This window comes from Schistocerca cancellata, chromosome 5, assembly GCF_023864275.1.
Source record: "Schistocerca cancellata isolate TAMUIC-IGC-003103 chromosome 5, iqSchCanc2.1, whole genome shotgun sequence".
In the NCBI taxonomy this organism is placed as follows: domain Eukaryota; kingdom Metazoa; phylum Arthropoda; class Insecta; order Orthoptera; family Acrididae; genus Schistocerca; species Schistocerca cancellata.
Window position 1 is genome coordinate 553,597,761 of NC_064630.1, and position 26,564 is coordinate 553,624,324.

Here is a 26,564-nt window from a genome sequence, read left to right on the forward strand (position 1 = left end):
TTGAAGCCTGCATCTCTTGAATGAATGAGAGTCCAAAACTTCAACAAAAAGAGTCACATTGCTCATTGTTAAGAAGGATACCTTTCCTTTGAGGTAAAAAAATTGAGGCTTATTGGTAACTGGGGGAACAGTTGTCATAAACATAGAAAAGTGTAGTAAAGAAGATTATGATTAGGTGTACACATCGTAAATACCCTCTAACTGTACTGTCAGATTATTGGGTACTGCAGATATCATTGCAATTTTTTTTATCTTCCTGAGAATTTGGTGTATCTCAACCACTCATTGACCATTAGTAAAATTATAATATTTTTAATGATAGCAGTTATCTTTCCACTAGCATTTCTTTTGTTTTCAATTACAAAAGAAGTTTTATGAAAATAAAAACAATTTTAGTGAGAAAAAAGTGAAAGAATCTACTTTATTGACACATGTGTATGTAATATGTTTTTACATCTAAGTTCAGAACATGGCCCAGAGGGATAATGAAGAACAAGTGGTCACAAAAACATCCTCAAAAAATAAAAAAGAGTTGAGAATGAAAGATGTTACTTTTTTCTGATTGTTGCTGTTAGGGAAAATTATGTAAAGGATGGAGTTTATTAAATTTATCAGAACATGTAGGTCCACTTGCAACAAGTAACTTGAAAACATGATATAAAAAATCCAGCTAATAACTTGCAAGAGATAGCAGAGAGCCTGGTCTACAAGCAAAGATCTATCTGCTTGAATACAAAGTCTCAACACTTCTGTCAATAGACGCTGGAAATAATGAAAACAATGATAATTATTATACAATACATTTTTCAAAAGCTAACACTGCTCATGTTATACTATATGTAAAGTAATTATTGGGGTGAACAAGATACAACAATTTTTACTGTAGCAAAAAAGTGCAGTTGAAATGAAAAATCATACTCATTATTGTGTTTGTGCAAAACTGAAACAATATGTAGTTGCATTGTTGCCTGTTTGTTTAATTTCTGAAATGCAGACAACATTAGATTTCTGAAGTTACTCTTGAACTGTTTCATGCTGTTTACTTGATGCTTAATTATTTATTCAGTTGTTTGGCAAGAACTTTATCTGTTTTTGTTCAGTTCACATACTATAGAATAAGTGTAAAATACAGAGAATACAGTTCTTACAAAAAATTTTCAAAGGAATTCGCAATGCACAAGTACAAATGGTTATAGAATTTCTTCTGGGATTTTATAATCAATTTTACAAAATATAATAAACTCCGTGATTTTACTACACAGAGTGCACATTATGCACCTCATGTTATATCACACTTGTACTAGTTGCATCATACCAATAACAAATATAATAGTCTCACAACATATAATTATCTTTTACATAACAGTCATTGCACTACTTCAGATCCACTGACAGAACTTTCAGTTTTTATAAGAGACTGGAATCCATGTTGGTTTCTTCAGGCAAATGAATTCATAGGAACTGCAGAAGATCAACAATTATTGGTAGTGTACATATACTTCTATTTATCATCTTATACATATTATGAAACTGCAATCTGCGTTGAACATTAATTTACTCATTAAAGACATTAAAAAAGTGAAATACTTGTTTTATCACATCTTATATGCATTGTTATTAAGATGGAAGTAATTGAAAAACAATGGTGAGATTAAAAAGAAAGTTGTAGTGGTTCTCTGTGCATCCTAAAAAGCTTAAGTGTTATCAGGAATATGAAAGCAGCATCTACAAACTGGAAAAGATGGTGTTCAAAAGTTTTCAATAATTGTAAACATATCTTGTCATCCTGCAACAGGAAGTACCTAGTCCAATGAGGAAAATATGTGATAACGTAATGGTAGGCTGGAGAAGAGCACAGAATGGATGAATGACAGGATACTATACATCAATAACAGACCCAAGAGATGGACCCTAATCACTGATTCAACATGTCAGATAATCCATTAATTGAGTAAACAACAGAGTTTTGGAAGTAGTATGAAGGTAACACATTGGAACGTAAATGAAATTGACATGTGATAAAATTAAAAAAGAAAGTGGAAAACGAATGTTATATGTATAACTTAATATACAGTAGGATAATAAATGACAAAGTGTAACAGGGGAAACAATTCTTTCACTCTAAGAGGGTGATGAGGAAACAACCCTGTCAGTCTGACAGGGTGTATTCTGCAGTAAAATTAGATAGCACTATCCTCACAAGGAATTGCAAGTTCAAACAGTCATAGTTATACACTATGTTCTCTCCACCACACACTGGATAGTGGATTATAGGATACAGATATAGACTGTGAAGCAGTTAGTAAAGCACTGAAGACAGTATGTAGTTTGTATTGAAACTAACTGTCTGATATTACAGTTGAGCCTCTTTATGACATTTTTCATCATGGTAGAACGTCTGTTATTTATCATGCACCAATATTAGAGTAATGATTATAATATAATGATAGATTAATGCAAATAGTGTGGCTGAGACAAGCCTAAGATAGAGCTGAAGTAATTTATTGTGAATAAGCCTTTACTACATTCTTATAATAGCTGCACACAGGTGCAGGAGTTGCATCTCACATGATGAACACTTTAGTGCTGTAATATCTTTGAACTGAAGAAATGCAAATATTGCAACTGAAATTTAGTTTAGATGGTTTGTAAAGAAGTGAAATGAATTGACTGAAAATACCAAGAAAGGCAAATTACTGGGTAGAAGAGGGTTTGCAGCAACAGCCATTTGAAAGGGTATGTTTCTTCAGTGTGCGAACACCTCCACTGATATATGACATACCAGTTTATGTTACAAGTGCTCTTTATTTCCTAACACAAAACTGCTTGCCCTCATTGTCTGTAGTTGCTACATCTGCTTGTTTTTTACTGATGTAGCAATCAGTTTGTCACTGGAGACACAGTACAACCTCTGTGCCCATCTGTTCCAATAAACACATAAAATATGATGTTTGTCTCACATGTATTTCTAATCTTGAACAGTTTGAGTTTGCTGTGCCTGGTTTTGGACATCAGCAGATGCTGCTTCAATTTACAATCCACCTCATTCAACTTTCTACACATTTCACGTAGAACTTTAATATTGCTTCTACATAAAATAAGAGAAATTCTTCTATTCCTTGCATTAAAATTATACATGACACTATATACTGCATTCAGTCTTTCGAGAATTATTTTGCTGTCAGACCTACTCAGAAGTACTGCTACAAATGGCAGTTGCAATTACCACTGTAAAACTATTTATGATAGCAGGCAACTATTCATTTGCATGATAGTACCTTACCTTTCACTTTCCTGTAGTTTTTTTTTATTTAGCCAGTCTTGTTTGGTCCACCAATCAAACAGTTTTTACATTTTTTGTTCTTTTCATATATCGAAAGCACTCTTTCTGTTGCTGGTCATTGCCCAACTTCCATCTCCTCTCATATTCGCTTACAATTCCTATTGAGGACATAGAGGTTATATGTGTATCTTACACTAGCCTACCTCCTATTAAAGGAAACAGTTGTATTCCTTAAACATCTAAACTTAAAAAAAATGTAGACAACATTTTATTTCATTGTGAGGAGAGCACACACGTGATGGAACTGAGTATAGAGCCACTCCTCTAGATGTGTGTGGAAATGTGGTAAGAATAAAACATGTTAAAGTAGCACTTTTGTTATAGAAGAACTTAAATCAATTTATGTCAGAACTCCTTTTAAAAGAGCTTGTGGTGTAACAAATATAACCAAAGCATTTGCTAGAAATGAAGTCTTACAGATGTAGGGAAATTTAGTTACCCATTTCTGCAATTTGTAAAAGAACTATTGAATGTGAAAGGTAAAGGAATCACCTACTGTTTGCACCTTGGGCATTATTCATACCTTATCTGCAAATGTCAGTAACATCTACCCTCCACTAACTCATCAGCACCTTTTCACCTTTTACTTTCCACGGTCTCCAGCTGTTTGTATCCAACAACATATAACTAGTGTTGTATTTGGAGATAAAATTACCAAGCACGGAAAATATATCAGTGGTTATTAGGCCTTTTCAATTTGTACACTTCCTACACTCTGATGGTGCTAGATAACTTCATTGTTTGAGAATTTTCTGCTGATCTGAGGTGGTTGTAAAAAAAATGTTATTTTAAAAACAATTACTTTCAGAATTTTTAATTCTGTCAGTGGATGCTAATATATTACATTCCAGTCAACTATGGCGATACATCTCATATTCCATATACCACATAATATGTCACAAGCACATACAATAACACAACCATCTTGTAACACAATTTTTAAAGTTGACCTGTATACATAATTGTGTTCAGTAATGACAAAACAGATGTTTGACATGTTTTAAGCTGACTAAATCCTACTGTTTTATTTTTCATGATTGTTGTGCCATTTTCATAAATATTCTGCCCTGAAACTAAAAAATAATTGATAGTACCAGTACATTCGCTGTATATTTCTATATTCACATTACACAGCAGCATTTTTTTTTATTATAAAATTGGTGAGCATATACATTATTTACATATGTTCATCTGTATGTACAAAATAACATGGAATATAAAAAAAGATTTCAGTATTCTCAGTATTAAATGATAAGCACCATATGCTTTCCATTTCTTATCTAATATATTGCCATAGTTATTGCAAAAAAATCATCCTGATGATCATAAATATTGTTTATTTGCTAAAATAGCAATATAATTGCAAATGCTGATCCCTCAAGTTAATGCATCATTTTTTCACCCATAAATGTCTTAATTTTACACATTATCTATGAATAGTATCAATAAAACCAGTGCATAATGTCACTGATTAACTAAATCATATTTTCTGTGGTATCAAATATTGCATGATGAACTTCCAGTAACAAATTCTTCTGATCAAAATATTTTCTACAATTATGTAAAAATCTTTCATAATAGCAAATATTTCAACAAACGACAGTAGTATCTGAATCTTCCCAATCCTGTCATTAATGTCGACTAAAATCTTGAAGATCATTATAGAAAGTTAAAAATAGACAGTGGAATATTTACCATATGCCATCTTACTGCATATTTCATGCATATGATTGTCATTTAACTTTAAGATGAATTCTCAGTTGTTCTTCTTGAAAAGCTATATAAATAAATTAAGATATAATAATGGATCCAAAAGAAGTCAACAGGCTATTGCCTGAAAAGCACACCAATTTCAATAATTCCAAGTGACACGGCAGATGATTTAAAAAAGGTATAATGAAACCACAATTGTGTTTTGTGTAGTATTGCTTCACTCTGCAGAATAGAAACATTTTTAGTTTACTAATGAAGTCTTCAGCTTAAGGAACTACACTGTTTGAAAGACATTTGCAAAAAATTATGAGACTAAGTTTTTGTGCATTGGTGCACAAACTACTATTGAAATACTTCTTTCTTCCATTGACAACAATTCTATAGATTCTCTATAATGTTTTGAAGGTTCTCTGTAAGTAACTCAAGGGTCAAAGACATTGCATCATATATTTTGCACAATTTTAATTATGCTGCACTCCATCTGGCAAAGCAACACACCACTGGTCTTCAGCAGAAATCTAACCAGTATTGCAAGTGCTAAACATGACAATTCTTATGAAATGTCTTCACTTCACTTTTTAAATTGCACTTTATGTACAGGTTTAAATCACAGCACTGCTGGTTGGTTATAAAGCATACAATCTATAACTGCGTAGTCATGTGACTAGGGCATGAATATCTGCATTTGTACGAAGAAAGAAAAGTATTTTATGAGAGGCAGATAATGTAATGAGAGTGAGATATATAATGCTTCATGTATATTTCCTTATTAATAATTTTTATTGTCTTTCCCTTACTTAGTGCCTTCATACCTACTTACTAGTACTTCTCAAAGAAGAATAGTGTCATTCTTGAAGTCTTTCCTACTTCCTTTGTGTATGAAAATTTCATTCACACTTTTCTATCTGTACTTACTAAGAATTTTTTCCTTACAGGAAACAGATTATATATGTGCATACCATCAGTGAGAAAACAGTAACACTCCCTGCTAACTTCATGAATGCACCAGGAAAGTGACAATTTCAGAGAAATTATGAAAGAGAAAGCTTTATACTAAATTCATCTGAATGGTAAAAGAGGTATTATTGCAAATGTATTAAAATGCCTGCCAAAGAACAGCAATGAAGAATAGCAAAATAATTAAGAAATAGTGATTGTATGAGAATAAAATCATCCAGTAATTTGAAAATGTGATTTCACTGGTAAAATGGCATTCATTCAAAATCCATAATATTTTCATGTTCCACGTAATTTAACAAAGAGATGAAGTCCATGATATTCATGAGAGTAAAAGCAGGATCTCGCAAAATGTAAGTCAAGTTGCCTATATTATAAGTCCAGCACTTCTTTAATGACTGAAAGACAAAAACAATATAGAAACAATAATGATCAGTAGAAGTGAGAACTTTCTCATTTTTCTGCTAGTTGCGTGTTGTACACTTTGGGGTGTTGAAGATGACGGTAAACATCCTCTCTCTCTCTCTCTCTCTCTCTCTCTCTCTCTCTCTCACACACACACACACACACACACACACACACTTTGTTTTAAATGCTTTTTAAAAAAAGAAAGAAAAAACAGCTGTGCAGTGATACCTCTTGTGATATAAGAACAAGTTATCGAAACTATACTGTCTCCACTAATAAGATGAATAGTTAATAGAGTCTTAGTTTCATATGCCCCATGCCATACAACTATGAGTTTTACATGGAAAATGACAGTGCCGATGTACTTCATACCATAAAAAATAACACTTTTACAATGGTACCAAAGATATGTCATTTGTAACATATACTAAAATAAATGTCCATCCTGAAACCTTGACATAGCAAGTATCACCTTGTATAAAAATTTGTACACAGGGATCAGTATGTTTCCAACGAATCATACATGTTATTGACTGGTCACATCCAGATAACAGTGGCAATTTTGTTCATATCAATAAAAATCCATTAGTCACAGACTACTGAAGAATCTACACAATCACATGAAGCAGTTGCACTTTCACCTGTGGTTCATCATTTCTAGTGATATCAATAATTCAGCTTTTCATCTACTACAGTTGTTTACATTGTCATGCCAGTAAGTAATAGCATATGGTTTGCATCTGCTTTCCTTCTTCACAATTTTATTGGATGAAAATAATGGAATACTTCTAAAAATGGATACATGTAAATAACATTTAGGCCCTGGCATATACTGTTTCATTATTTAAATCATATCCAAATTATGAGCACTAATCTCCAGGACTTTTGTCACTCATTTATTTTCTACACTAGCAAACGTATGACATGAAAACTGAAAATATTTATGTTGTAAATTTGTGATATGACTTCCTGATTACACTTTTTTCCCTTACACAATGGCAGATTTCTGACATATTGACACACACACACACACACACACACACACACACACACAGTGCACAATTTAAACAATTATGTCAGCTAAGATTTCACAGCATCAACACATTGTTTCTGATGTTGGCACTAAACTGTTTTTGCTTCCACTTTTGCTTCCACCATCTGCTTCCTGCAGCTGTTGCATTTCTGTGTCACCACCAAACATATTGGGACCCTGAGTTGTGGGAGTGGGTAGGTCTCTCACATCAATTGCACTGCTCCGGCGTAGTGGCCTTGATGGTTGATTTGGGCTTCGATATTCGGGAACTTCATTTGTTACTGTTAAATAGAAAGCACTATCAACAGAATCCTCTTCGTTATGAATACGATGTTGAATTAACCCTTCCATCAGCTGGTAGTCACTCTCTTCTGCATCTCGCAAGTGTTCTTTCTCCAAATAAAGAGCCATCTCAGGATTTGACATCTCTGATGTGTGCCTTGTTCTGTGAGGAACTGCTTGATCACCAGGACGAGGTGGTGAAAGAAGGCGAGGTGTACGAGGAGGGCTTAGAAGGCCACACACTGTTTCCAGTTCATCTGTGATACTTGTGTACTCTGTGTGCATAGCCAGCAACATTGATCTAGGATTTCCAGATGGAGGGATTACAGTGATCCTTGGTTCAGCCCAGGTGACACTGCGCTCCACAGTAACACGAGGAAAATCTATTCCATCCAGAGAATCTAGTCCTGTGGCATTTTCTGGTTCTGAATGTGTTTTGCTCAGCTGTCTCCTTGGCATCAGTGGTGGTCGGTGGGAACTGCTACCTCTTTCTGACCCATCAGAACTCTGTCTTCTGAACCCACTGAGGTCTTTCTTATCTGTTTGCTGATCAAATGATGAACTTCTTATAAACTCATTCCGTGCCAAATCTTGTTCAGCCGGCTCTGAAGTTGCCATTGAAGGTGGTGCTGGTGGAAGTATTGCTGCTGTTGCAGTAGCTGACTCCAAATTTTCTTCATCCACACCTAAATCTGTTTTACTTCCTTTGAGACTGCCTACAGGCTCAGCAAGTGAGTTTCCAGACACACTTTCATGCTTTGAAATATGGGCAAAAAATCTGGTTTTGCTATTGGAATGTATGCTGACCTTATCAAATGATTGTGTTCTTTCCTTTTCTTCTTCTGCTTCCTCCTCCTCCTGCTCCTCAAAGAAATCAAGTGGCTTTGATGTTGAGGGTTCTGGGGATTTGGACTTGTCATCATACCGCAAGTGTAGGCCCTCACCAAACATAAATGGATCTGGCCTAACTTCTGTCAGTGATCTGACAGGTCTTCTTCTTTCTCTGCCAAGAAGTGGAACACTTAAATGTCTGTCCGTATGGTCACTTAAATCTGACTGTGTTTTGTGTTCATCTGTGGTTGTTCGAAGCCTGACATCTGCAAATTCTGCTAAAGGTTCTCTGACATGGGTTGCCATGAATCTGTGGATGACGGCAAGGTGGGATAGTGTCTGATCTGCTAAATCCTCCAGCTTTCTAATTCTAAACTCCACAGCTTGAGAAGATGAAGTCTGACTGTTAACTTTCTGATTAATGTCTTCAATTTTTTGATACATGTTTTCAACACGTTCTGAAGTATTCTTAATCCTTTCATCACTTGACATTTGCAATTTTGTTTCTTGTTCACGGAAATAACCTTCTACACATTCTTCTTCAAAGTCGTACAGACGTTCCATGTCATCAACATCCAAGAATAACTTCAGAGCATTATCATATAATTTACTCACTCCCTTCACTTTTTGCCTGCAGTACTTCAGTAACAAGGCAATATGGCATAGGATGATTAATGGAGGTGGCAGAACAGGTTTCTGCTCATATTCCATTACAACTGTAAATCTTTGGAACATCCATACCTGATGTGAAACTGCATTTACTTCATTGAAAATATTATTGAACACAGCTATTAACAAGTTAATTAGCAAGATGTTGGCAACTAAGAGGTATGTTGACATCACAGCTGGTGTAATCCATCTACCCATTGGACAGTTTGGCATACCAGGTTCATCTCCACATGCAGGGTCAATATCATTTGCAAATACCTCTCCATAAAGCATAAAATATGGCTGAAAAAAAATATGTTTAACAAGTGACCAGCTGAAATCATTATCAGGAAACAGTATTGACTGCCGACAGACTCCAAAGCTCATCAACACCACAAGCAATAACACAACAAAATAAATCATGTTCTTCACCATTTTTCCCATCATGGTAACCAATGGACCAAGGTATTTGTTCACACCAAGGATGTTGAGTATTCGTAAGTACCAATAGATAATATCCACACAAAATATAATACGCCCAACTTTCATTGATGATGGGCGTAGCCGAAGACTTAGTCCTATTAGGAAAAAGATGATTGCAGCAGCATCACATGGATTCCACATATTCCATGTCCAGACAGAGAATTTGTGGCTGTTGGCAGAAATTTTATTCATAAACATTGCGTAAACAGTATTATAACAATTTAATATAAAACTGTACGTTGAAGTATTTGTTAAGATATATTTACGTAACTTACCTAATTGCTACTGGTTCTGAAGATATGATTTCTCTAATTTTTTCACATGCTAGTGTACAGATATATGCCACAACATATATTTCCTGCCAGCTGAGATTAGGCTCTGTTCTTATTAAGACCACATATGTAAAAATTACAAGGAACACCATGTAACCAATCTGGAAAAAAGGTATGCACAAAAAAATTATTTTTCTGAAGTCCTGGTGATGTTTTAAGGAAAGCTGGAGAATATTCAGTAATGTATTAAGAAATAACAGTTTCAGGAGTGGGATTAAAACTCAGGATGAAAGGATTTGCAGATGACATTGCTATTTTCAGTGAAAGTGAGGAACAGTTGAGAGACCTATTAAACTGATGAAGAGTCTAATGAACAAACACTATAGATTGAGAATAAGCCATAGAAATATGAAAGTAATGTGGAATATTGAAAATGAGATTGGCAATGAACTTACTGTAAAAGTTGGAGGGCACAAAGTAAATGAAGCAAAAGATTTCTGCTACTGAAGTTGCAACATGAGGTCTTGTAGGAGGTCTGCGACCATAAGGTGAATTGAGAGCATTTTTTATGTCCCTGCTGAATGAGTCACATGAAATAAACAGATCACTTGTTGTTCAACAACTTATATTTGGTGCATTTCACATGTAGCCCATCTTCAGAATGTTGTACAAAGTCTTCATACAAAGTAGCATCACATGCATATGTCCTCACCTCCACTGCTCAAGTAATGGAAAGTAATGTTACAAAACATACCTATCAAAATGTGTCACCAGCTGGTGTGGTTGTATTGATGACTCACCATTAATTGACGACTGATGGTGAGGACATACTATTATGATGCTATAATTTGTAGGAAGACATTTTGTTGACCTTCTGCAGATAGGCTACATATGAAATGCATCAAATATAGATTGTTGAACAACAAGTGACCTGTTCATTTCGAGTGACACATTCAGCACTGATTTAAGCAACAACAATATAAGAAGAAGACTATCACAGGTAACCAAGGCATTCCTCACAGAAAGAACCCTACAGTATGAAACATAGGTCGTGACTTTAGGAAAAAATTTCTGAGGATGTATGTTTGGAGCACAGCATTTTGAGTCATGACTGTGTGGTGATGAGTAAAGAAGAGAACCAAAGCATTTGAGATGTGGTACAACAGAAGTATGTTGAAAATTAGATGAACTAGTATAAGAAATGAGGAGATTCTCCAAAGAATGGGTGAGGAGAGAAACAAGCCCACTAACCATGAACAGTACCTACATACTAATAACTGTCATCCAGTCCACACGAAGAAGTGACTCCTATATAGTAGATGGCACACCTGCAATGCTAAGAATTCCTTTGCCCAGTATGCTGGTGTCACTATGGCCCTCACAGGCAGACAATACCCCAAAAAACTGTCGGCAAGCAATTCCCCATGCCATATCCCCACACAATCCCACCATCCCAAGAACTCGCTCCAAATGAGCACTTGCCACTCATCACCCAATATCATACCAGCATAGAACAACTGAACCCTGTCCTTTGCCAGGACTTCAACTATCTATCACTGTGCCTGGAAATGAGGGACAACCTATTTGCAGTTCTCCCTGTCACTCGTAAAGTGGTATTCTGCCACCCATCTACCCTACACAATTGCTTGGTCTATCACTACGCCACTTTACTCCTGACCCCATGCCACATGGGTCATAGCCCTGTGTTAAAGACCCAGGCCCGAGACATGTCCGACTCATCCACCAAGCACATCCTACTCCAGTCTCATAACAGGCTTATCCTGTCCCACCAGGGGCAGGACCACCTGTGAAACCAGTCATGTCATATGCCAGCTCTGCTGCAGTTTCTGCACAGCAGTTAATGTGGGCTTGACCACCAGACACCAACCAACTGTCCACACAAATGAATGACCACCACCAAACTGGGGCCAGGAGTAGAGTTTACTACACAGTGGCAGAAGACACTGCTCAGCAAAGCATGCTTGATTTCAATGACTGTTTCACAATCTATAGACTCTGGATCTTTCCTCCAACTTTAACTTTTCCGCAGTGCATAGTGGGAGTTATCCTTGCAACCTATCCTTTGTTCATGTAATCCTCTTGGCCTCAATATCCTCTTGCATCTACAGCCTCTTCCTCATAATCTCCCATTCCTCTGTTTTGTCAGGCCCTCCCAATCTGCCCTCCCACATCATGGTCATTGTGTGGTGCATGAGCTCACCAGTTCTGGTGTCCGTGTGTCACACACTGCACCTGCTGCCTCTCCTCCCTCATTGCTATCTCACACATCTTCTGCCTCCCTCTGTGCCACCAGCCATTCTTTCTCAACTCTTTGCCCACTCCCTGCCTTTTTTGTTCCCTCACATACTACCCAGGAATTTTTTCATCTGGGAGGAAACCAGAAAAAACCTGGGAATTTTTTAGAATTCCAAGGATTTTTCACTGTTTTAGTCTTCAGTTAATTTTTTGTAATTTTGACTGGTAAGAACTGAAACAGCAAAATGTGTCAAAGGCTTTAGAACGAAGACTGAGGAATTCTTCATAACAGTTAACTGCTGCTGACGAGTGTGATGTCACAATTGTTTCCATTAAGTTTGCTTGAGCAGTTGCCCGTGGGCTCACACGCAAGCACAGTTGAGTTGCGTATGGGCAGTACCTTCTCCTGCTTTGGCTACTCGAATTGTGGCTGTTAGTTGTATCAGCAGTAGTAACAGTCAGCCAGATGCTACCTGAAAACATTTTTCTGGCATGCCCAAGATGCTAGATTAGCGCATGCGCTTAGCAGTCTAGGTTGTAGTGGGGAAGGGTTTAGTTTCCACGTAAGCCATGTTTACATTCAGAGATTTTGCTTTTCCTCTTTGAGTACTTTTCTCACATCAAATGAAAACAAAACCAATTTCTGTGGTTGGGAGTTATCAAGTGAATTAAAATAAATTCACATAATTACAGAAGGCTAACATATGTTATTAATTTCAGTTTTCTGATTTTATTTTATTTCCACATTTTTTACAGTCAGTGGCCTTGCAGAACAACGAAGTTATTTTTGTCAGTTTGCTAACTAAATGTGCCTTTTATTAATCTTTTCCCCAGAGGCAGTCAATTTATAAGAAGAGAAGTGTTTCATTCTGCACTGTTCACTGAATTTCAAGTGCACATTTTCATCATTTCGCATGTATGGCATTATGCCATAATAAAGAACCAAATATGAGATAATACAATATTGTCACTCCAAGAAAGTTTTCATCCCGAAAACCACACTGAAAGCTTAATATCAGGTTGGGGCCTAATTCACTGTGAATCTGGATGTATGAATGTGCACTTTAAGCTGAATTATGCATTTTAGTATGGTTTACAAAACTGCCAAACTCTTGGAGTATTCTGTTTCTTTTACGATGTTATGTAAGATTTATTAATACTACGTATGTACAAACATATGGGCTTCCTATGTTGGTGCTCTCTAGCAACTGCTAAAATGAAGTTATTTCTAACATGTCATGGGAAAATATTGCGAATTGTGCTTTGAAATGTATTAGTTGTAAATGTCTTTTTACTCAAGATGAATTATGTTACACATGCGAATGTGCAATGAATTTCTTAAATCACAGAGCATTTGACTCTCATTTAAAACTTAACACATTGAGGACTAGTGACTTAGGAATTTTAAGCCCAAAAGACCAGATATTGGTGTCATTATTTAAAATTTTATTGGCACATTTGTGTGATGTATCTTAAAGTGTAACACATGCAAAAAGACCAATATTATATGTGAAAGCTAAGATTTTCTTGTAGCTTATTGATCTTCAAGACCAGAATTATATGTGGAAGCTTTAACTTTTCTTGTAGCTACACTACATACATGAAATTAAACCATTAACTTTTCCTATTAATGTGTTCACACCACTTAACATATGTTTCTATTGGCTGTCTACATCACGTGTCCTATGCTCTGAAGATCTGCTGTCATTGGCTGGCGAGAACATGTGACATGGCTTACAAAAGCGAATTTCAGATTCGATTTCAAAGCTGTGGAAACAAACGTACTGTTTCAAATCTATACTTTTGTAATACGAATACAAAAATATGCAGCGTATTTTAATATGAAAATCTGCAGCGTAGATGTTGCTGCACACCACAGATCTTTCCAAAACTTTTTTTTTTTTTTTTGGCCAAGTTTTTTTGTTCTCTGAAGTTTCATGCTGGTGTATTAAACCTTTGACATCCAAAGGATTGATATTTTTACAGCTCCAAAGGAAAGTATACTGCCACTCATCATGGAAAAAGTGTATTTTTCACCTTGGAAGAAGTGTATTTTGATGTGGGAAAGTGCATTTTTAACCAGGAAAACCAGGTATTTTTTTTTCCTTGTCCGCATATACACCTAGGTCACCCAGGTGTGTGTGTGTGTGTGTGTGTGTGTGTGTGTGTGTGTGTGTGTGTTGTGTGTGTGTGTACTCTAGCTCGAGAGCTATTAAAAGAAAAGGATTTGCCCAAAACATAGCAAATTTTTTACTTCTCTTTGTATGGCTGTTGACTTGTTACCTTTATTAATCTGCTAGAACCATATCAAACTTTTAATAAAGATTAGCTGTTAAATCATCCATCAGTCATTATAAGTCCTTTTTCCTTCATGTTTGCTTCAGCTTAAGTAATGCTCTGTGCATGTGGAAAACACCAAGTTCGTCCACAATTGTCATCCACACTAAACTTGGGTAAGTTATTTCACAGGTTGGAGAAAGGCAACATTGTACCACCTCCAACAGGAGCATCTCTAATAAGGTACTGCAATGTTCAAATAAATCTTCAAGTTGAGACACTTTATTATTTTCATTGTCCAACATGCTCTTTTCAGTGCTTGTACTTAAATGTGATCTGAACTTTTCAGTAAAAACTAGTGTGTGACACCAGGTGGTAATAACCAGCTTGAACAACACTAGATTTACTTTGAATATTTCAACAGAAGAGTCTAGTCCTGGCAGCCGGAGATGGCAGTCATGTGTGCATGAGGTGTGTGAATGAATGTGTGTATGTTTCCTTTTCTGATGAAGGCTTTGGCTGATAGCTAATATGTAAGTGTCTTTTTGTTGTGCCTCTCTGCAACTCTGTGTGTCATCTTTATGGTGAATAGCAATCTTACCTTTTCTGTATGTTATTGAACAGGAGATTTGTTTTCGTTATATTGCCTATGCCCAATAACATGCTTGAATAAATTTTCCTTTTCCTATCTTTTCCAGAAGGTAGGCTGTCTGTTAACTTTTCTGCTGATTAGCTTGACAGTAAATAATAATTACAAATTGCTAGGAGTATAAAAAAGGAAGGGAGAGAAAATATAACCACCCACCAACAGATGAATAGTAGGTGGTGTATAATAACAAATCATTTTTTATCTTGGGCTCTAATTTCAGCTTACACATATTCAGCCCTGCCCCTGCCCAACACACACACACACACACACACACACACACACACACTAACACACACACACACACACACACACACACACACACCTATGCTCCCATAAATATTATAAATTTATTAATACATACCGAATGTGCCCAGAATTTTGTTATTGGAGCTGTGTAGAATTCATAAAGCTTTTTCTGCATTCTAAGTGGTCTGTTATTTTTAATTTCATAGAAATCTAAGGGCATGTGAAAAATCTGGCTTGAATCATCTCCTTCAGCAAGTACTTTTCCATTTTCTTGGACAACTGTGTCTCTCATTGCTACACTGTCATGAGCTATTAAAGCCTGGAAAAAAGGATAAATACATCAGTTTTATGAATATAGTATTTGAAACATCAATAAATTTGTAAGTAGATGTTTCTGATGAAATCATACCTACTTTAAAAATGATCAAAACTGGAGAATCAATTGCAGGTGTTATTGCATGGACTGAGTGAGTCTCTGCTTACAAAGATATTAATCTGTGAGTAGCCATATAGGATGTAATAAAATATCAGAAGGTAATACCAACAGTAAAATGAAAAGATCTCTAATACTCCACTTTCCAATAATACAGGGTATTGTATATAAGATAAATTGGTAGTATAAAGGGCAGAGCACTGGCACTTAATGCAAAACAGTCTGCAGTGAGTACTGCAATATTGCCATTTCTTTCATAAGACCAGGTTTTACTGTTTTTCAAGTGTCATGCGCAGAGAGAGAGAGAGAGAGAGAGAGAGAGAGAGAGAGAGAGAGTGGGGGGGGGGGGGGGTGTTCCTTTCATTAGGTGTTTTCTATATAAGGACATTCTATGGTAGGGTGAAAAGTGGATAAATACATTATTTCACAGCCACATCTCAAAAATGAGAGAAATTTTGAGCTTTGGTTTTGGCACTTGATTGTATATGCCATCTAGTGATGTATGTGTATATTAAGAAAGTATAATAGCGGTTCTGACTGAGTGTAGCCTAGTGCGGGGCTGGAAACACCTGAAGACTGTTGTTGCAGATATATAAGCCGATAGATGGAAATTTGGACGTTGCGTTCCTCCTTTATGCTTATGCTTGTAGGTAAAGTGTAAAGAGAAGTCTCACTTAACAAAATATGTGAAAGTTTCCTACAAAGCCTGCATTAATCAGTGTGGAGAGCCCCTGAGAGATGCATTTATCAGCAGCAGTGTGAAAAATTCACGGGTAGCAATTGCAGGGATTGGGGCTGTAGCCCAATGGTTCCATGAAAAGGTGAAACATTTTGTGAGAATTTGTTGCCTGCTGCTGATAGAATGTCAGTTTATCACAAAGAATAATTGAAAGTTAATAAATGATATTTCAGTAATGTGGGAAATTCAATAGCCACAATGTTCTTAGATTCACATGCTTAATTACTTAGTCGTCTTTGTGAGAGAGATCACAGATATGTAAATTGGAATGTTAGCTATTACTGCAATCACAGCAGAGGAGGAAAAGAGCTTCATTTAGGGGTCAGAAGCCTCAGCACAATGTCATAGCATTGTGTGGAAGAACATATACTGACAACTGCCAGCATGGAGGACTCGGCACATGCTTGCCACATATAACACATTGCAAATGATCACACTGGTCACTCGATACTATACTGGGTGACTTCTTCAGATGAGCAATCAAGAAGAACAAATTTCGCAATCCTCCACTTAAAGTTACTTTGTCAGTATTGAGAGGGCACATTATTGTTTGGTTAAGAGTTTAAAAATAGATCTGGTTGAGAAGATATTGTGAGAATGAGTGCGAGAATACAGTGTGCACATTTATTGTGTTGACACATTTGGTTGACAATGAATGCATCTAAAGTCAGCAGACAAACATAAAACTTCTCTATTTGGGATAGCTGTAAGGTAATGTATTTATGTTCTTTGTTAGCGAAAATATAGCTTTATGAAATCACCTAATAGTCTATAAGGCAAAGACGAATGTATCAGCAGTAGACTTGCACATAACATTTGAAAATAAGTATTTTAATATAAAATCCAACCTTCCAGTTTTTCATTTCTTGGCCATCTTTTACATTTTCTAATCAGTAATTAGTGTTCCACTCTTTTGCTACACAGACTTTGTGCTTGTGTGAAATATATGTAATAAAATTCTAAGACTGTAAGTTTTTCATTATTAAAATATCAAAAGTGTACAAATTACACTCATGTAGCAAAAGACCATACTCAACAAAGTCATATGGGCAGTATTAGCATAAAGATGGAATGATAAAGCTCAAGTTTGATGCATTCAAGAATGATGTGAAGATACACAAAAATGGGAGACATAATGGAAGGTAGGACATATCCTTAAGACCTGTGCGTACTTCAATCCACCCATTCAATATAACACAATACTTTTTAAATTAAATACTAGCAGTTCAGTCTTAATGAAGTAAAGCACTACTTATTGTAAGCAAAAATGGATGAGGTATGAAAGTGGTGACATATGATGACTTCTTATTATTCAAAATGGTTGTTTAAGATACTTCTTAAATTTAGATATGGAAAATAAAATCTTCAAGCTGGAGTACCTAATGAAAATCCTGTTTAATAATGTGATTGGCATAGGTTCTGCAGTAACAAAAGAGACCACATTCAGTCACTAATTTTGTAAAGTATCTGGATGTAATAATTAAAGTTATTCCTTTAAATTAGGTGCCAAAATGTGCAGTTGCATGGACCACTAAGAAATATGAAGGAACAAAGAAACTGCTGGGAGGAATCAATACCTCTGTGAAAGAAATAAGACTGATTGCATTACTAAGAACCTTTTGTTGTGGCATATCAATCTCTGGTTGCTTTTCCACCTTGGACTGTATTTTTATGCTGGTCCAAGTTTCAAGACAGTTGATTTGTGGCATTTAATATGAAGTTCATCTCAGATGTATAGCACTGCCAGAAGGCAAACGGGGTAGAACTTCAGTGCAGGTGCAGCTACATACACAACAAAATGCAGAAATGTTTTGAGTAATGAATGCGGACGTGTAATTCAAATGGACCTGTCTTAGAAGACAACCACCTCTAACTGAACACATGTGGTGAGTACACAGATTTACAGCAAATCTTATTCCCTAGTAGTAGTAAATGAAGACGTTAAGCACAGCTGAAACATGTATGCGCTTCTGTGATGTGAATCACAGAAGCCATCATTTTATTTACTGATTTCTGTTAAGTGCAACAGCTACTAAGCAAGACGATGTAATAGTAATTAATATTGTGTGTAAAATGTTGATGTTAAAATCTATGACTAAAATGAGAACAAAAGGAAAATAATTATATTAATATTGTTACCAGTATAGAGGCACATTGGGATCACCTAAATATGGTTAGTTAATCGTGGCCATCTCCAGCAATTTCCTAATACTTATGAATGCATATGGGATGTGCAGATATTGACAATGAGGCTAGTTAAGTCACCTGGTGAAGTGGTGACACTATGTTCCATCATTTCCTGCTTGAAAGTTAGGTTTCAAAGACTTGTAACAGGAATGAAATTTCATAGATTTTAAGGTGGTAAATACACTCCTGGAAATGGAAAAAAGAACACATTGACACCGGTGTGTCAGACCCACCATACTTGCTCCGGACACTGCGAGAGGGCTGTACAAGCAATGATCACACGCACGGCACAGCGGACACACCAGGAACCGCGGTGTTGGCCGTCGAATGGCGCTAGCTGCGCAGCATTTGTGCACCGCCGCCGTCAGTGTCAGCCAGTTTGCCGTGGCATACGGAGCTCCATCGCAGTCTTTAACACTGGTAGCATGCCGCGACAGCGTGGACGTGAACCGTATGTGCAGTTGACGGACTTTGAGCGAGGGCGTATAGTGGGCATGCGGGAGGCCGGGTGGATGTACCGCCGAATTGCTCAACACGTGGGGCGTGAGGTCTCCACAGTACATTGATGTTGTCGCCAGTGGTCGGCGGAAGGTGCACGTGCCCGTCGACCTGGGACCGGACCGCAGCGACGCACGGATGCACGCCAAGACCGTAGGATCCTACGCAGTGCCGTAGGGGACCGCACCGCCACTTCCCAGCAAATTAGGGACACTGTTGCTCCTGGGGTATCGGCGAGGACCATTCGCAACCGTCTCCATGAAGCTGGGCTACGGTCCTGCACACCGTTAGGCCGTCTTCCGCTCACGCCCCAACATCGTGCAGCCCGCCTCCAGTGGTGTCGCGACAGGCGTGAATGGAGGGACGAATGGAGACGTGTCGTCTTCAGCGATGAGAGTCGCTTCTGCCTTGGTGCCAATGATGGTCGTATGCGTGTTTGGCGCCGTGCAGGTGAGCGCCACAATCAGGTCTGCATACGACCGAGGCACACAGGGCCAACACCCGGCATCATGGTGTGGGGAGCGATCTCCTACACTGGCCGTACACCACTGGTGATCGCCGAGGGGACACTGAATAGTGCACGGTACATCCAAACCGTCATCGAACCCATCGTTCTACCATTCCTAGACCGGCAAGGGAACTTGCTGTTCCAACAGGAAAATGCACGTCCGCATGTATCCCGTGCCACCCAACGTGCTCTAGAAGGTGTAAGTCAACTACCCTGGCCAGCAAGATCTCCGGATCTGTCCCCCATTGAGCATGTTTGGGACTGGATGAAGCGTCGTCTCACGCGGTCTGCACGTCCAGCACGAACGCTGGTCCAACTGAGGCGCCAGGTGGAAATGGCATGGCAAGCCATTCCACAGGACTACATCCAGCATCTCTACGATCGTCTCCATGGGAGAATAGCAGCCTGCATTGCTGCGAAAGGTGGATATACACTGTACTAGTGCCGACATTGTGCATGCTCTGTTGCCTGTGTCTATGTGCCTGTGGTTCTGTCAGTGTGATCATGTGATGTATCTGACCCCAGGAATGTGTCAATAAAGTTTCCCCTTCCTGGGACAATGAATTCACGGTGTTCTTATTTCAATTTCCAGGAGTGTATATGCTAACAGTGTTAACCAGAATGTTTTAAAAATGTAAATTGTTTAGACTATGAATAAGCATTATAGTAACAGTACATAGCATTAAGGTTATTACCTAAGTATTGTATTGCTAAAGTGTTATTTTTTCTTAGTGTACGTGACGAAATTTCAAAACTGAAAACTGAACTACTCAAATTATTATATTACCATTTTTGTGTAATAACAGGTCTTGTCCACTTGAATATGAAAGCCATTGCTGAGTGAATGAATACATGAATGAATGGATACAAGAATAGTTAATGTGTAGGTGAAAAACAAGGGTTCTGGTTGGTTCAAAATTTATTGATGAATCCAAGCATGATGAAGAGAGAGAGAAAGAAAGAGAGAGAGAGAGAGAGAGAGTTGGGAGGCTGGAGAGGACAGTCATTGAGTGGACAGGGGCAAAATAAACGGAATGGTACATGGCAATGGAGAGACTGTAGAATGATAGGGAATATGGAGAATGGGGCTAGAATTACAATTAGTTGAACAATAAAAATCAAGATACTTTGCTGGAGACTGCAGAGCTTCTGTAGCCATAAAGAGGCAGTGAGAACAATAAGCTTCATGTGATTACACAATAGTAATTTCCTTTCTCATTCCCAGTGAGTTTCAAAGGAATGCAACCATGCCTATGACAAACTGAAATTCATCACTGAAAGTTTCATGCTGCAAGTACCCACACCACTTTCTATAGCTTGTTAGAGCTGTCCTGGTATAATCTGAATATAAATAAATATTAAATTTATTTGGTTAAATATCACTTTCAATGATGTGAATATTTTCATTATTTTATATATTTCAAATTAAATCGAGCTTCATAATAACTATTCTTAATCTTCTATACTTATTCTATACAGACAATGAGCTAAATGGCATCAGAGTACACAACAAAAGCAAGAAAATATGTGAGCAAAAACATAAGAAGATTAAATGAGCAACAGAAAATTACTGAGAAAAAGTGAAAGATTACTTTTTTACAGGAAACCAACAAATATGTACATCAATTTACAGAACATGTTCTTTCAGAGAATAATTCTCAGTGCAAAGCCAAGGAGAACAGTAAACTGCAGGTGGCAGGATCACAGAAAGGAAGTATCAAAACTGATACTTATCTCACTCTTCATTCTACATTTCACTGGCAACATTGTAATCAAAATTCCACAAAGCAAGATTCATGTTTGAATTTTCATCCAGCATTCATATTCAGAATGATATCATGGTTTTACTTTATTATTCTTATATTTTTCTCTACGTGGAAACCTATGAATGATGAACAGCTGATGGTGTAGGGATTTCTTTCTTTTTATCTCCACTAGAATGCTTTTAGTTGATTAATTTTTTGCTCATCAACAACTTGGCACTTGGATTACCCAGAAACAGTTTGCACAGTTAGTTTAACATAAATTATCAATATGATGAAAGCAACAGCCTAATAATATTCACACAATAAGACTATTTTTCTGTGTTTCATGGAAACTATAATTGATAATACTTTAAGAATGCTCTGGTTTTATTATAGCAGATGTAAGATTTATGTTATACTACTAACAGTATCATTTTGATTAAATATCTGAAAGTATAGTATTCACCTGAACTTAGAAAAAAGTATTTGCAGCATGTATTGATCTTTAGAACAAAGGTAAAAAATATGCTAAGCTGTGTTAAAGACAATCTAGGTCTTTATAAATCAGGTTTCAATATGGTGTGTCTTATCTTGGACAAACTTTGTTGTTGTTCTTGTTGTTGTTGTGTCTGAATCCTACTCCAGCTACTGCCAGGTCTGGATGGTGACGAGTACTCTCCATTTGGCTTGGTTCTCCCACCACTTTTCTTCCTCCACTTACTGCCAGGTCACACCTCTCCTTTCCACAGATATTCTCACTCCTGTTTTCCACCATGTTCTTGGGCACCCTCTAGGTCTTTTTCCATCCATCTTTAGTTCTTCCATAATTTTGGGAAGTCTCTGCCCATGCATCCTCTTAACATGCCCATACCATCTTAATCTCTATTTTTTATTTCTTTTCTCATACTTTCCTGTTTAAAGTCCTTTCTAATATCTACATTCCTTACTCTGTCCATTCTTGTTTTTCCCTTAACTGCTCTGAGAAATTTCATTTCCCCTTCCTGCAGTCTGCTCCAGTCCCTTTCTGTCATTGTCCATGTTTCTCCTCCTTAGGTGACAATAGGGAAGTAATAACTCTTATACATAAGGAGTTTTGCTTTTTCTGAAAGTTCATTGTTCCAAATCGGGTGTTTTATTGTTTGGTAGAAATTGCCTTCCTCCTGTAACCTCCTATTAATTTTGTTGGTTATTCTTCCCTCACTAGATATTTCACTCCCTAAATAAGGGAAACTGTCTACCACTTTGAGGGGCTCTCCATTCAAAGTAATATTTCCATTGATCCCTTTGTCTCTTCCAAATACCATTACTTCACTCTTATCGTTACTTATTTTTAATTCACACCTTTTCATTATTTCCTTCCACGCATCAAGTTGCAACTGTACATCTACCTTGTTGTCACCCCATATTACCATATCATCTGCAAAAATCATCTTTTTGTCTTTTTCTTTTACTATGTCTTTAACTTCCCTATTCATTCCCTCCATCACAACATTAAAAAGTGCAGGAGACAGATTACTTCCTTGTTTAAGTCCTTGTCTTATTTTGAAGTATCCAGAGTTCCCCAGTGGTGTTCTAATTCTACATTTGTATCTGCTATACATTGTCTTTATTACGTTAAAGCATCCATCTTCTATACATATCTTCTTCATTTCTTCCTAGAGTCTTTCCCTGTTAACTGAGTTATGTGCCTTTTCTGTGACTATAAAAACCATTATCACCCTACAGTTTTTTAATGATTTTTGCACTAAGAGCAAGTCTCATTATCAAAAATCATAGCAAATAATACTCACTGATAGTAAACTTTTTATTTTAATGACAATGGAAGCTTGATTTAGAATATCCCCTTTAGTTTCTAAAAGCACTCCTAACCATTTCACTCTCCTTTTTATCTGTTTTTGTTGTCCATTAATTCACTGTCTTCAACTATCCTAGACATAAAAACTCATTAATTAGCTCTACAACTGCATTGTTAATTTTTATAACTTTTTTAGTGTTTCAGTTAGACATTATTTTAGTCTTGTTGTTGTGATCTTCAGTATAAAAGCTGTGCAGTTCTCCATGCTAGTATGTCCCCTGCAAGCCTCTTCAACTCTGAATATTTACTGCAATCTACATCCATTTGAATCCACTTGTTGTATTCACACCTTGGTCTTCCTATACAATTCTTACCTCTACGTTTCCCTCCATCATCAGATTGACAATTCCTTGATGCCTCAGTAATGACCCATCAACGTATCCTTTCTTTCAGTCAAGTTGTGCCCTAAATTTCTTTTTCCTCAATTTGTTTCAGTACATCCTCAGTTATCTGGTCTACCCCTTTAATCTTCAACATTCTTCTATTCACTTCTTGTCTGAGCTGTTTACTGCCTATGTTTCACTTCCATACAAGTCTGCACTCCAGACAAATACCTCCATAAAAGTCTTACTGTAACTGATTTTCAGGTCTGCTTTCAAACTTGTCTTAATAAGTTCTTCCATTTACTGTTGAAGTAAATATGCATTAGCAGGAAACATAAAAATGACATAATCAAAATGGGAGTGATTGAGATAGATTCCACTAACCATCACTTTTTAATTTTCCAAAATTAGGGATGGTACAACTTCCCCAAAGGCTACATCTACATCTGCATCTACATACATGCTCTGCCAGCCATTGTGATATGAAATGGCAGAGGGTACTTATCATAGTACTACATGTTACCATTTCTTCCTGTTCCAATCGTATAATAAGTTCTGGAAGGATGGATGCTTAATTATCCCTGTACATGCTGTAATTAGTTTTATCTTATCTTCATTGCCCCCATGGAAGTGACAGATATAGAGACAAGGGATATCTCTAGATTTTTCACTTAATGCTGGGACCTGAATCTTTTGAAGTAGACTTCTGCATGATAGTTGATGTTTGTCTTCAGTCATCTGCCAACTCAGATTTTTCAACATTTCTGTAATGCTGTCTCATGAATTAAACATGTGACCATTCATGCAACCCTCTTTCTATATATTAAGTGTCCCTTCTTAATACTGTGTGACATGGATCACACACTTGAGCAATATTCTAAGATGGGATGCACAAGTGATTTGTAAGCAGCCTCCTTTGTAAACTAATTGCATTTTCCCAGTATCCTACTGATGAACCAAAGTCTTGCTTTACAAATGTGAACATTCCATTTCATGTCCCCACAAACTGTTACACCTAGGTGCTTGTACGTGTTGACTGATTACGATCGAGAGTTGTGGAGGTTGTAGTCATAGGATGCTGTTGTTCTGCATTTTGTGAAGTGACTAACTTAACATTTCTGAACATTTAAAACAAGTTGTCAGTCTTTGCAAGGTTCTGAGCTCTTATAAAGACCTGATAGGAGAGTTCTGCAGCTTTTTTTAGACAGTACTACACTACAGATAACTGCTTCACTTGTAAAAAGTCTAAAGTTACTTTTAATATCATCTGCCCATTCACTAATATACAATATGAGTAACAAGGGACCCAAAACACCACCTTGGGGCACGCCTGAAGCTTATTCTACATCTGTCACCATCTCTCCATCGAAGATTTCATGCTGTGTCCTCCCTACCAAGAAATGCACAATCCAGTTACAAATTTGCTTGGTACTCCATATAAATGCACCTTTGCTAATAATTCTTCACATGGTACCAAGTCACATACTTTTTGGAAGTCAAGAAATATTGCATCTACTTGATTGTCTTCATCCACAGCATTCATAATGTCATGTAAAAACCACAAGTTGGGTTTCACAAGATGGATGTTATCAAAATAGAGTAGTTCATTCTTTTCAAGGTACCATATAATGTTTGAGTTTAGAGTATGCTCTAGGATTTTACATTAGATGAGGTAAAGTAGTTTTGTGAATGCTGTACTTCATTCCTCTTACTGGGCACAGTATTTAGTTCAAGTGATCTATGGTATATTATGGTTAAAATGGGAGCTAACTCAATTGCAAATTTGCACAGAATCTGACAGAGATTCATGGATCCTTGTGGAGTCTTGTTTAATTTTTGTGTTGTAGCTGTTTCTCAATGCTATTGACATTAATATCAATGTCACTAAGCTTTGCAGTTGTGTGAGAAGTAGTGTGCATCAACACCCCACAATCTTCTTCTCTAAAGGAACATTTGGGAATGGTATTCGGCATTTCTGGTTTTACTTCACTATCCTCAGTTTCAGTTCCTGTATCATCTATGCGTGTCTGGACACTGACTTGGTCCCACTGACAGCCTTTACATATGTTCAGGCTTTATTTGGATTTTGTGAGATCTTTTGATATGATTATGCTATGGTAGTCACTGAAGGCTTCAAAAATAGCCCTCTTGACAGCCAAATATATTACATTCACCATCTCTCTATCTATAGCCCCATGATTTGTTTTACACCTGTTATGCAGTAATCAATATGGACATCCTCAAAGAGGTTTGATCTATTTGTTGCCATTAGATCTAATAATTTCTATAATTAGTGGGCTTCCAACCTATCTGTCCTAGATAGTTTCAAAGAAGGTGATTAAAAATGTTTTGCAGGATATCTTTCATACTCACTGCTTTCAAAACTATAATTTTCTCAATTGATTGTTGGATCATTTAAGACTGCTTCTCATTCTCTTTGACTTTCTGCTCACATAAAAAAATTATTCTAAAGGCAAAAGCACTTCAGGACATCAAAAGCTACTAAGAAAAAGTAATACAGCAGTGGTCTACAAACAGCATTCCAATAAAACATATATTGAACGGGAGAACACTATTACAAGCACATGATAGCAATCTCCTACAATTCTATACCTCTTTGTTTTAATGTATACACACTATAGACATCTATTCACATCTCATGAGGAAGGTAAAATATATCAAAAGCTTTTAATAAAAGACACAAATACAACACAAAGTAGCATGATCATACAGATAAAGGACAACTGTAGTACATGACACAAGCAGGGAAGGGGAGGGTGGTAGGAGGGGGGACACTAAATTTCTAAAAGCAGACAGACATAGTTACACAAAACAGTAAGTATTAGCTATGTCTCCATTGTTTATATTTACTAAATTT

At 36.9% G+C, this 26,564-nt stretch overlaps 1 protein-coding gene across 1 annotated transcript in view; it reads right to left on the bottom strand.

Moving 5' to 3' along the window:
* Nucleotides 1-438: 438 nt before the first annotated feature.
* The window catches only part of LOC126188678 (transient receptor potential cation channel trpm), a 179,544-nt gene continuing 153,418 nt past the window's right edge, over nt 439-26,564 (bottom strand). Inside the window, exons 15-17 of the mRNA XM_049930284.1 lie at nt 15,514-15,717; nt 9,974-10,131; nt 439-9,867 (exon numbers count right to left, since the gene is read on the bottom strand). Of these exons, the coding sequence (XP_049786241.1) occupies nt 7,518-9,867; nt 9,974-10,131; nt 15,514-15,717 (2,712 nt within the window). The 3' untranslated portion in view covers nt 439-7,517. The remainder of the gene's footprint in view (nt 9,868-9,973; nt 10,132-15,513; nt 15,718-26,564) is intronic.